We start from the raw sequence: 13,102 nt of genomic DNA, 5'->3' as shown, positions 1-13,102 counted from the left end.
AAAGATGCTACCTATGTAAGCCAGGGCTCTAAGCCACCTCTATGAGTTATTCATTATTCTGAGTTTCTCTAAGGTATGTATGAGATACACATGTTAATAAACTTCAGTTTGATTGTCTTTTGTTAATCTATCCTTTGTTACAGGGGGCCCAGTCAAGTAGTTAGAAGGGTAGAAGGAAAGACCGTTTTTCCTCCCCAACAGAGACAAAGCCAAAGAGGTGAGATACACTTTTGTTTGGCCCTCTGTAGGAAAATTCTTACTTGCTCAAAGCCTGTGCCTGGGAGTCACATGTCTGTGGCAATGGGGCCATGTAGTACACTTCCAGGAACCCTCTGCACCTACTATGGCCAAGGTTAAGGCCACTCACAGCATCCTAAGGAGACTGCCTTCCTAGGAGTTCCATCTAGGTCTTTTTCTTGATGGGTGGCCAGGCAAACACAGGTCCCAGGAGCAAAGAGCACAAACAAGTATCTCAGAAAGGATCCAGCCTTTGGATACGGAATTCAAACTAGGTGGGGACCAGCTGAAGTGAGGAAGCTGCTCCTCCTGATCTGACACAGACCTTGCCAGCAGAAGCCCTGCTCCTGCCACTAGGGCAGCCAAAGGCAGTGCTGCCTCCCTTCCTGCCAGGCCTCAGAATCGCTATGTAGTGACCTTGAGATCTTCATACTCTGTTCTGAAAAGGCAAATCTTCCAGAAGACACCCCCCCAACATAATTTGTATCACCTTACTTACACTCATTCCACATCTATGATAAGCGAAAAAATAACAGGCTTCCTGTCCTTTGCTGCTAGTTTACAGTTAAAGCATATGCTTGCAGGAAACAGAATCCTGAAGGAAAATTGGTGCTTATTTCATGATGTTAAATTTCCAGTTGAAACCTACATTGTCAGTTTCACAACACTAAACCACTCATGACCCCTTAAGAGATGAGAAGGGAAAGGCAGGGAGACTGAGATAACAAATTTACCTTTCACAGGGGCAGAAGCACCCTCGTTTATCTTTTACAGTGATCACCCCTAGTGAAGAACACAACAAAGTCACATCCCCACACTTCCATTTGGAAACCAGAGTCAATTCCACACAACTCAAGGTGTTAGGCCTCAACCCACTGCAGGTATCTAGGCCCTCCCCATTCAGGAGGCCAGGTACTAGGGAATGCTTAGGTCAACACCCAATATAGGAGGTGCTGCCATTTGCTGCGGTCCAGAGCTTCATGGTGAGAGAAAGAAAAGCCTCTCCCACTTGCAAATCAGAACATTCTTCCAGCTTTCCCAATGGGTTGCCAAGTGACTCAGCATTGGCCCAGTGTGGGCACTATTATTGATGAGAAATCTTCCGCCTGGGTGATATACTGCATACAACACATGCCCAAAGAACAGTGCCAAGTCATACCAGGAAGAGCAGGCGAATTATTCACCTCCACTTTGAACGCAGGCGAATCCCGTCTTAATGCAGAGGCTATTCAATATCAGAAAGACAAAGCCCTAAAATCTTCAGAGATTTCCATCTAAGATTCAAGGAATTAGTAGGCAGAACCTCTCCTTTCTTGTTGACTATTAAAAGGCAATCAAATTGAGGACAGCAGAGGAAAAGGGCAAGGAAAAAAATAATTTTTCAAAAACAACCCCAGAGCATAAAGCTGCATAAATGCCTTCAGCTTCCTAAAATGTTGTCTTTGTGAGTCTATGAGCTCCGCCCAGAGGTCATTTCCAGAACTGCATGTTCATTTAATTTAGCAAAAGAAAATCTGCATTCTTCTGGGGTCCAGGGCCTGACATGTTTTGGAGAACTGCTGAAAATTCTTGGACAACATTCCCTCTTTCTTGCCTTTTATTAAAGGAACATCCCTGAACTCTGAAATGACATACTCAGGGAGCCTGGTGAGATCCAGGAGGAAAATTCCCTTTGATATTTCTGCCTGTCAAGGAACTAGTTGAGTTCCTGGCAGGTTGAACTCAGCTCAAAAGAAAGCAGAGTGTTCAAAGAGTACTTTTAGAAGAAAAAGTGACAGCTCTCATCGAAATAAAATAGAAGACTGGAGAGCAACTCAGGGGCAAACAAGAACATGCTAATACTAGAAGAATTGAGAATAATGTGCCTTCAAGAAGGACCCATGGGCCATTTGCCTAGAAGACCCAACTATAAGGTGCCTACTGCTTTATGCAACTCAGCAAATCTCCCCCTGAGGCAACCAGTCATACTTCCCAAAGAAGTCACTGCGGTCCCCAGAACATTCCTCTGGTATCTATCCATTCATAACACACACTCATCCCTCATAACTCCACCCTGCCCTCCATACAGGTGACTCTGGGTCCATGAGGGGTCAGGCTAGGATCAAGAGTCCCCAGTGCTCTGAGTTCTCAACTGCCCAGTGCAAGACAAATTGTGTTCCAGATATCACAAGCTAGCCCAGAAAATGAAGCCTTCAAAAAACAACAATATGTTGGTGCCAAAAGTTTCATCTACCATCTGGAAAACTTCTCATCAACAGCCCGCATGCTCCTGCCTTCATCAGCTTGTGCCTTACATGACTTAAGACAGCTTTGACAGATTCTCAAAGGGAAAAAATCCAACCTAACCTTTGTCTTCTTCCAACACCTGCCACCCTCGGCCACCCAAATTGTTTCTTCACTGTAAACACTGAACAGCCTTTTCACGTCTATTGACAAAAATATCTATGGCAATGTTTATCCATTTCAGGAGTAGTAAACCCCTAGAAAACACCCTTGCTAAACCTCTGCACATTCTCATTTCAATAAGGCTAAGCATTCCACGAACGCTACCCTCTTTGGGTTTGTTTGTTTAATAGGCTTTATTGTTTTAGAGCAGGCTTAGGTTCACAGTAAAACTGAAAAGAAAACACAGACATTTCCCAAGAAACCCAACCCCGACACATGCATAGCCTCTCCCATTAACAATATTCCCCAAAAGACTGGGACTTCTGTTACAATCAATGAACCTGCACTGATACATCATTACCACCCAGAATCCATAGGCTCTGTTAGGATTCACTCCTGGTGTTGCCCTTCCTATGGGTGTGGACAAACGTATGACAACATGTATCCACCATTATAGTATCATATGGAGTAGTTTCACTGCCCTATCTTCTCCCTCTGTTTTGTGACCATAGGGCAAAAATATCTGTTCTCACATGACTCAGAATGTCTCTCAGCCATGTTACCCAGGCCTGCCTAGCACTAAAAATCACCAGGGAGACTGGCTAAAATCACAAATGTTCAAACTGCACCCTCAATCCACTAAATCAAACCTTGCAGGGGAGGGGCCCAGAAAGCTAGAGAGCATTTAGGCATCCCAGGGGATTACTGTCATTAGCAAAGTTTCAAAATACATCTCTAAAAAAGAAGTGCTCCTAGTTCAGAGTCTCTCAGACACAGAGAAGCATCCATTAAGAATGTAGCAAGTATTCCCTACCCACCTGAGCGCCAGCTCCATCCCAACACCTAGAATTGAAGATGAGTCCGATTATTTGTTTTTTCAGCAGCATGGCTGCTAATACATCTCTCACTTATTCCTTTCTCTTGTTGCACAAGGCCCACTGAATGTCCACTTCTATTAAACATTTTTTTTTAATTTTTTTTTCAACGTTTTTTATTTATTTTTGGGACAGAGAGAGACAGCATGAACGGGGGAGGGGCAGAGAGAGAGGGAGACACAGAATCGGAAACAGGCTCCAGGCTCCGAGCCATCAGCCCAGAGCCTGACGCAGGGCTCGAACTCACGGACCGCGAGATCGTGACCTGGTTGAAGTCGGACGCCTAACCGACTGCGCCACCCAGGCGCCCCTATTAAACATTTTTGTATTCCGACACGATGCTCTACCAGTGGTCTGCAGTTTATAAGCATGCTATTTGGATCATCAGAGCAAAGTGATGGGTTAGGAAGCAGACCTGCTTGGTTATAGGGAAAGATTTTCCAGAGGACATTTGCACACACTGTGCACAGAGCAGAAGGACACACAGCCAGTATGGGTTTTTCTTCTTTGTGCCTTGAGGGCTCTTCTGCCAGCTGCTCCCCATGGCTCCCCATTGCTCTGCACTCTGCCACAGCCAATGATGGTTTGTGGCAAAATTCGCTAGGCAGCAGACCATGTGGCTCTTAGAAATAGCAATTAAGAGAGAAGGCAAGGCTGCATTACAAGGTGTTTGAAATGCAGTTTGAGAAAAGAAAAAGGCAGATCTTATTTTCTCTTACCCCCTAGTGATGAAATCTATGTATTCATCCCAAAACAGACACCTAACTCTGGGGTCATTCAGAGTCAAGAGCTCAGTCATTATAAAAAATCAAGTACAGAAGAGGTGCCTAGGTGGCTCAGTCAGATAAGCATCTAAGTTCAGCCCAGGTCATGATCCTGCACTCTGAGTTCGAGCCTCCCGTCGGGTTCTATGCTGACAGCTCAGAGCGTGGACCCTGCTTCGGATTCTATCTCCCTCTCTTTCTAACCTTCCCCCATTCGCACCCACTTTCTCTCTCTCTCTCAAAAATAAATGAATATTTCACTGAGGAGGGCACTTGTTGGGATGAGATTGGGTGTTGTATATAAGGGATGAACCATGGGAATCTACCCCAAAACCAAGAGCACATTGTATACACTGTATGTTAGCCAATTTGACAATAAATTATATTTAGAAAATAATTAAAAAAATAAAATTACAGTGTAAGCAAAAATAAAAATAATAAAATAGATAAATGAACATTAAAATTTTTTTAATCAAGTACACAATACTGAGCATAAAAACCCATTAAATCAAAAGTCATATTTTTTTATCAAAAGAATCCTTACCTTTTCTTTGGCTTTCCTTTTTGTCCCTGCATCCATCCACTCATTTTCTTTCTCCAGCATGTCAATAAAGGCCCAGCGAACACCCTCAATCAATTCCTCCATCTATAAGGAAATACCCAAAGAGACAGGTCAAAACTAAGAAGTTACAAACAAGGTTTTCTTTTAATGTTTATTCATTTTTGAGAGAGAGACAGAACATGAGCAGGGGAGGGGCAGAGAGAGAGGGAGACACAGAATCCAGAGCAGGCTTCAGGCTCTGAGCTGTCAGCACACAGCCTGACGTGGGACTGGAACCCTTGAACAGTGAGATCATGACCTAAGCCGAAGTTGGACGCTTAACCCACTGAGCCACCTAGGTGCCCCCAAACAAGGTTTTCTGAGCCATGAGAAATAGTTCAGGGCCAAACATGCTGGGAAAGAGGTTCCTTTCAGCTTGACTCCAAATTCTGGCAACATTTCTTTCTCCAGGAAAATGCCTTTCCCCCCCTCCCCCCAACTAGAAGATAAAGAATCATTCCTTTGCAGAGGACAATTTGATGATCCAGTTGTAAAATGATTATATGGGGAAAGGAATTCACCAAACGTCACTAATAACTGACCTCCCTATACCTAAAATTAAGCTATCCTTATCAAGGTGGCAACTAATTTCAATAGTTAATAAGGATTTGAGAAAGACAAGCAAAGGCATGAACTGTATATTTCAGGTGGGTATTGCAGAAAAAAAGTGAGCAAACAGCTGAAAGAGATACTGTAAACAGGGAAACAGGGATGAAGAGCCAGCACCCCAAGGCACACTTCCCCAGTATAAATCAGACTTATGTCAGGACCCTAGTTCTTCCCAAATTTAGTGCCAGTGGTCAAACCAAATGCTTGGCTGTTGTCTGTAATCCTCCTACTCTCTTCTCTATTCCCGTGCAGCTTAGAAAAGTCTTAGGTTATTTCAAATATAAAATGGTAGGTCTAAAAGGGGCTGCTACAGAAAAGCAGTCTTCTGAAAAACCTATTCTAAAATGTTTCAACAGTGGGACCACATACCCACACTGATGGTGTGTTTGACCTGGCTTTTCTTCCTATGTTCATGGGTCAGCAGGGAGAACTAGGGAAAGGAAAATTCTCACACTTGCCTTCAGAGGCCCGCACAGAGTGGTCTGGGGAGGCCTTGCCTGTTTATGGATACAAACCCCACAAAATTCCATTCTCTTGCAGAGATGCCTTGATTTTCTTGATAGGATATTCAAGAAAGGATCAATACTAGGTTTGGCACCAGAATTAAAATTTTTATTTGAGATTATGGGGTTGTAAATCCATTTTTAGCATTAATGTTAGAAGGAAAGTTTAGATGTTTCCTTGGTTCTATAATGAATTGTTGGCACAAAGCTCAAAATAATTTTTTTCTGTTTAATAAGTTTTCAGCTATGTTTTCAGTTCAATAACAGTTGTAGGGAACCAGAACTGTAAATCAGTAGGCTGGGTTCCATCGTATGTAAATAAGAACAAACAGCAGATGGAAGGGGGTGGGGGGGAATTTCACAGCTATTTCTTACCAACTTAGTAAAAACATTAAGGGAAATCTCAACTTGGGATTGGGGCATGACTAAAAACACGAAATAACAGGAGAGCTGAGGCCCTTTAAAATCATAAAATCCATGGTTCTCAACCTTGTCTACACACTGAGATCTCTGGGGGGAGCTTTAAACAATCCTGAGGGTGAGAAGTCAGGATGCTAATGTCACTGTTCCAGTGTGCAGCCTAGGTTGAGAGTTCCAAAAGCCCCCCAAATGATGGTAATTTACAGCCAGCATGAAGACCCACTGGTCTAGGGGAAGCCACTAATTTTATGGATAAAGAAAATAAGAGTCAAGAGAGTCCATGATCTGATCCAGCTCTTATAGCTAAGGAGGTTCAGAGCCAAGACGCAACCACAGAGCTAAATGACAGCTGTGAGCTCAGAACTTCTAGGAGCAACAGAGGTGTGCCTCATAAATGAGAGGAAAATGCCAGGGAAGTAAAAGTTAAAACCAACAGAGAGATGCAGAAGTCACTATTTTAAACAAAAAGTCCACACAAGGAGGATGTTAAAATGACAAGTAAATCTCCAGCGACTGGATTTTTCGCCTGTGCAGTCACCAGCACCCGTAAGTCTTTATGACTCCATCACATAACAATGCACATCAACCTTCCCATCATCTTCACATAAAAGAAGAAATAATATCTTCCCAAATTAACTAAGGAGGGGGAAATCAGAGTGGGGACAAGTGGGTAAATTGAGAAACACTCAGTGACCAAATTAATGGAACCGGGTGATTAACTTTATGTGGGGAGGTGAGCAAGGGGGCAGAGTCAGATTACTTCCCAGGCTTCAGGCAAGGGCAACTAGGTGAATGTTGCTGCCATTTTATAAGTCTGGGGATGCTGGAAAAGAAAGAGGGCTGGAGACAAAAGCCACACTTCAGGAGGATAAAAGGTACATGGGAAGTAGAGACAGCAAGTCTGAACAACTCAATCAAGGAGTTTGTCTACTATCAGGGAGCAAGAATTCCTGACCCCTTCAAGGGTCCTTCTAGCTGGACTAAGAATCAAACTGACATGAGACAGCTTAAAAGGAGAAAATCAAATTTAATAGTGTATGTACAAGGAATCCCCAAAGATGTGGAAATTCCACAGACAGGCAAGATGAGGTACATACATGTCATCCTGAACTAAAGAGAAAAGGGGAAGGGGTCCGGGACTTCCAAGGAAAGAAATACACTTCATGGGCAATAAGAGCAGAGGTTTGATAATTAGATGTTTACCCTACAATATACATGGGTCATTCATATAAAAATTATCTCTGATAATAACCCTTATTCAGGGAAAGACTCCCAATTAAGATTCTTCTGTGTGGTTAAGGGAGAGACAAAAATTTCATATTTCAAATTTCATTCATATAAAAATTATCTCTGATAATAACCCTTATTCAGGGAAAGACTCCCAATTAAGATTCTTCTGTGTGGTTAAGGGAGAGACAAAAATTTCTCTGGAGCCTATAGGGTTTCAAATGCCTTCAGCTCAAAATAATTTTCATACCAAAGTAACCCACCTTGGGGCAGTCTGCCCTTGGCCTCTACACTGAGACAGACAGAGAGCAAAGATAAGGCAGAGGTGGATGTGGGGTTAAGAGAGGAGTCTGAAGGTCTGGGGCTTGGGTTGTATGCATATGTTTGTTGCTACTGCTACTGCTTCTGTTGCAGTTGCTGACCATGTGAGAGATTTAACTGTGTTTAAATGTCAATGGAAATGCAACAATAAGAACACAACCAAACTGACTTTAAAATGAGATGAAGATATTAACAGACACCTCCCTAAAGAAGATATACACATATGACACCTGGGTGGCTCCATCGGTTGGGTGTCCAACTCTTGATTTTGGCTCAGGTTTATGGGATCAAGCCCTGCATCAGGCTCCACCCTGACAACATGGATCCTGCTTGGGATTCTCTCTCTCCCTCTACCCTTTCCCTCATTCTCAGACTCTCTCTCTCCCCCCCCTTAAAATAATTAAACATTAAAAAAGGAAGATAGGGCTCCCTGGGTGGCTCAGTCAGTTGGGCACCGGACTTCAGCTCAGGTCATGATCTCCCGGTTCATGAGTTCAAGCCCCACATCGGGCTCTGTGCTGACAGTGCAGGGCCTGGAGCCTGTTTTGGATTCTGTGTCTCCTTCTCTCTGTCCCTCCCTCAAAAATAAACATTAATGGGGTCGAAAATAGACTAGAATCACTTTACATAGAGATAAAGGAAGTTAAAGCTACTGAGAATGAAATTAAAAATGCTATAACTGAGCTGCAATCTCGAATGTATGCCAAAGTGGCAATGACGGATGAGGCAGAGCAGAGAATGAGTGCTACTGGGGACAAATTTATGGAAAAAAATGAAGCAAAAAAAAAAAACAAACAGGGAGACTAAGGCAAAAGAGCATGATTTAAGAATTAGAGAAATCAGTGACTCATTAAAAAGGAACAACATCAGAATCATAGGGGTTCCAGAAGATGAAGAGAGAGAAAAAGGGGTAGAAGGGTTATGTGAGCAAATCATAGTGGAAAACTTTCCTAACCTGGAGAAAGACAAAGACATCAAAATGCAAGAAGCACAGAGGACTCCCATTAGACTCAACAAAAATAGACCATCAACAAGGCATATATCATAGTCAAATTCACAAAATACTCAGGCAAGGAAAGAATCGTGAAAACAGCATGGGGAAAAAAAAGTCCTCAACCAATAAGTAAAGACAGATCAGGTTTGCAGCAGACCTGTCCACAGAAACTTGGCAAGCCAGAAAGGAGTGGCAGGATGTATTCAATGTACTGAATTGGAAAAATATGCAGCCAAGAATTCTCTACCCAGCAAGGCTGTCATTCAAAATACAAGGAGAAATTTAAAGTTTCCCAAACAAAAATTAAAGGACTTCGTGACCACTACACCAGCCCTGCAAGAAATTTCAAGGGGGGACTCTCTGAGAGGAGAAAGGACGAAGAAAAAAAAAAAAGACCAAAAGCAATGAAGACTAGAAAGGACAAGGGAATACCACCAGAAACTCCAATTCTACAAGCATCATAATGGCAATAAATTCCTATCTTTCAGTACTCACTCTAAACGTCAATGGACTAAATGCTCCAATCAAAAGACATAGGGTAACAGAATAGATAAGAAAACAAGATCCATCTATATGCTGTTTACGAGACACCCACTTTAGACCTAAAGACACATTCAGATTGAAAGTAAAGGGATGGAGAACCATGTGCCATTCTAATGGTCAACAAAAGAAATCCAGAGAAGCCATACTTATATCAGACAATCTAGATTTTAAAATAAAGACTGTAACGAGATGAAGAAGGGCATTACATCATAATTAAGGGGTCTATCAACCAAGAAGACCTAACAACTGTAAACATTTATGCTCCAAATGCACCCAAATATACAAATCAATTAATCACAAACATAAAGAAACTCATTGATAATAATGCCATAATAGGAGGGGACTTCAACACCCCACTTACAACAACGGACAGATCATCTAAACAGAGAATCAACAAGGAAACAAGGGCTTTGAATGACACAATGGACTGGATAGACTCAACAGATATATTCAGAATATTTCATCCTAAAGCAGTGGAATATACATTCTTCTCCAGTACACATGGAACATTCTCCAGAATAGATCACACACTGGGACACAAATCAGCCTCAACAAGTACAAAAAGATCAAGATCGTACCATGCATATTTTCAGACCAAATGCTATGAAATTTAAAATCAACCACAAGAAAAAATTTGGAAAGGTAACAAACACTTGGAGACTAAAGAACATCCTAAAAAGAATGAATGGGCTTACCAAGAAGTTAAAGAGGAAATTAAAAAGTACATGGAAGCCAATGGAAATGGTAACACCACAGCCCAAAACCTCTGGGACGCAGCAACGGCAGTCATAAGAGGAAAGGAAATAGCATTCCAGGCCTTCCTAAAGAAGGAAGAAAGGTCTCAGATACACAACCTAACCTTACACCTTAAAGAGCTGGAAAAAGAACAGCAACTAAAACCCAAAACCAGCAGAAGACAGGAAATAATAAAGATTAGAGCAGAAATCAATGCTATCAAAACCAAACCAAAACAAAACAAAACAGTAGAACAAATCAATGAAACCAGAAGCTGGTTCTCTGAAAGAGTTAACAAAATTGATAAACCACTAGCCAGTTTTGTCAAAAAGAAAAAGGAAAGCACCCAAATAAATAAAATCAAGAATGAAAGAGGAGAAGGGCGCCTGGGTGGCTCAGTCGGTTGAGTGCCCGACTTTGGCTCAGGTCATGATCTCACTGTTCGTGAGTTTGAGGAGTTTGAGCCCTGCATCAGGCTATGTGCTGATGCCTTTGAGTCTGGAGCCTGCTTCAGATTCTATGTCTCCCTCCCTCTCTGCCCCTCTGCCGCTCACACTCTGACTCTCTCTCTCTCAAAAATAAACAAACATTAAAAAAAGTTAAAAAAAAAAGAATTAAATAGGAGAGATCACAACCAACACAGCATAAATAAAAACAATAAGAGAATATTATGAGCAATTATATGCCAATAAAATGGGCAATCTGGAAGAAATGGACAAATTCCTAGAAACATATATCCTACCAAAACTGAAACAGGAAGAAATAGAAAATTTGAACAGACCCATAACCAGTAAGGAAATCGAATTAGTAATCAAAAACCTGCCAAAAAATAAGAGTCCAGGGCCAGATGGCTTTCAGGGGAATTCTACCAAACATTTAAGGAAGAGTTAACACCCATTCTCTTGAAGCTGTTCCAAAAATTAGAAAAGAAAGGAAAACTTCCAAACTCTTTCTATGAAGCCAGCATTATCTTGATTCTAAATCCAGACAAAGACCCCACTAAAAAGGAAAACTATAGACCAATTATCCTGATGAACATGGATGCAAAACTCCTCAACAAAATATTAGCCAACCAGATCCAACAATACATTAAAAAAATTATTGACCATGACCAAGTGGGATTTACACCTGGGATGCAGGGATGGTTCAATATCCACAAAACAATCAATGTGATTCATCATATCAATAAAACAAAAGACAAGAACCACATGATCCTCTCAATAGATGCAGAGAAAGCATTTGACAAAATACAGCATCCTTTCTTTATAAAAACCCTTAAGAACGTAGGGATAGAAGGATCATACCTGGAGATCATAAAAGCCATATATGAAAGACCCAATGCTAATACCACCTTCAAGGGGGAAAAACTAAGAGCTTTCCTCCCAATGTGAGGAACAAGACAGGTATGTCCACTCTCACCACTGTTATTCAACATGGTATTGGAAGTCTTAGCCTCAGCAATCAGACAGCAAAAAGAAATAAAAGGCATCCAAATTGGCCAGGAGGAGGTCAAACTTTCACTCTTCACAGATGACATGATACTGTATATGGAAAATGCAAAAGGTTCCACCAAAAAACTGCTAGAAGTGATCCATGAATTCAGCAAAGTTGCAGGATATAAAATCAATGCACAGAAATCAGTTGCATTCCTATACACCAACAATGAAGCAACAGAGAGAAATCAAGGAATTGATTCCATTTAAAGTAGCACCAAAAATCATAAAATACCTAGGAATAAATTTAACCAAAGAGGTGAAAAATCTGTACACTGAAAATTATAGAAAGCTTATGAAAGAAACTGAAGAAAACACACACTAAAAAATGGAAAAAGATTCCATGCTCCTGGATAGGAAGAACAAATATTGTTAAAATGTCGATACTACCCAAAGCAATCTACATATTCAATGCAATCCCTATCAAAATAACACCAGCATTCTTCACAGAGCTAGAACAAACAATCCTAAAATTTGTATGGAACCAGAGAAGACCCAAATAGCCAAAGCAATCTTAAAAAGAAAACCAAAGCAGGAGGCATCACAATCCCGGACTTCAAGCTGTATTCCAAAGCTGTAATCATCAAGACAGGATGGTACTGGCACAAAAACAGACACTCAGATCAATGGAACAGAATAGAGAACCCAGAAATGGGCCCAAAAACATATGGCCAACTAATCTTTGACAAAGCAGGAAAGAACATCCATTGGAATAAAGGCAGTCTCTTCAGCAAATGGTGCTGGGAAAACTGGACAGCGACATGCAGAAGAATGAACCTGGACCACTTTCTTACAGCATACACAAAATAAACTCAAAATGGATGAAAGACCTAAATGTAAGACAGGAAGCCATCAAAATCCTCAAGGAGACAGCATGCAAAAAACTCTGTGATCTTAGCCACAGCAATTTCTTACTCAATACATCTCCAGAGGCAAGGGAAACCAAAGCAAAAATGAACTATTGGGACCTTTTAACAATAAAAAGCTCCTGCACAGCCAAGGAAACAATCAGCAAAACTAAAAGGCTACCAAGATAATGGGAGAAGATATTTGCAAATGACATCAATAAAGGGTTAGTATCCAAAGTCTATAAAGAACTTAGCAAACTCAACACCCAAAAAAACAAATAATCCAGTGAAGAAATGGGCAAACGTCATGAATAGACACTTCTCCAAAGGAGACATCCAGATGGCCAACTGACACATGAAAAAATGCACAACATCACTCACCATCAGGGAAATACAAATCAAAACCACACTGAGATACCACCTTACACCTGTTAGACAGGCTAACATGAACAACTTAGGCAACAACAGATGTTGGTGAGGATGCAGTGAAAGAGGATCTCTTTTGCATTGTTGGTGCCAATGCACACTGGTGCAGCCACTCTGGAAA

The 13,102-nt window shown here is 41.4% G+C and overlaps 1 protein-coding gene across 2 annotated transcripts in view; it reads right to left on the bottom strand.

The window, feature by feature from the left end:
- PHEX (phosphate regulating endopeptidase X-linked) overlaps positions 1 to 13,102 on the bottom strand; it is a 223,280-nt gene that overhangs the window by 105,154 nt on the left and 105,024 nt on the right. For both annotated transcript variants that reach the window (XM_027054518.2, XM_053202160.1), the window contains one exon: positions 4,806 to 4,907. In XM_027054518.2, the coding sequence (XP_026910319.1) occupies positions 4,806 to 4,907 (102 nt within the window). The remainder of the gene's footprint in view (positions 1 to 4,805; positions 4,908 to 13,102) is intronic.

The sequence above is a fragment of the Acinonyx jubatus genome, chromosome X, assembly GCF_027475565.1.
Source record: "Acinonyx jubatus isolate Ajub_Pintada_27869175 chromosome X, VMU_Ajub_asm_v1.0, whole genome shotgun sequence".
NCBI lineage: Eukaryota > Metazoa > Chordata > Mammalia > Carnivora > Felidae > Acinonyx > Acinonyx jubatus.
This window is presented reverse-complemented; position numbering and strand designations above follow the sequence as displayed.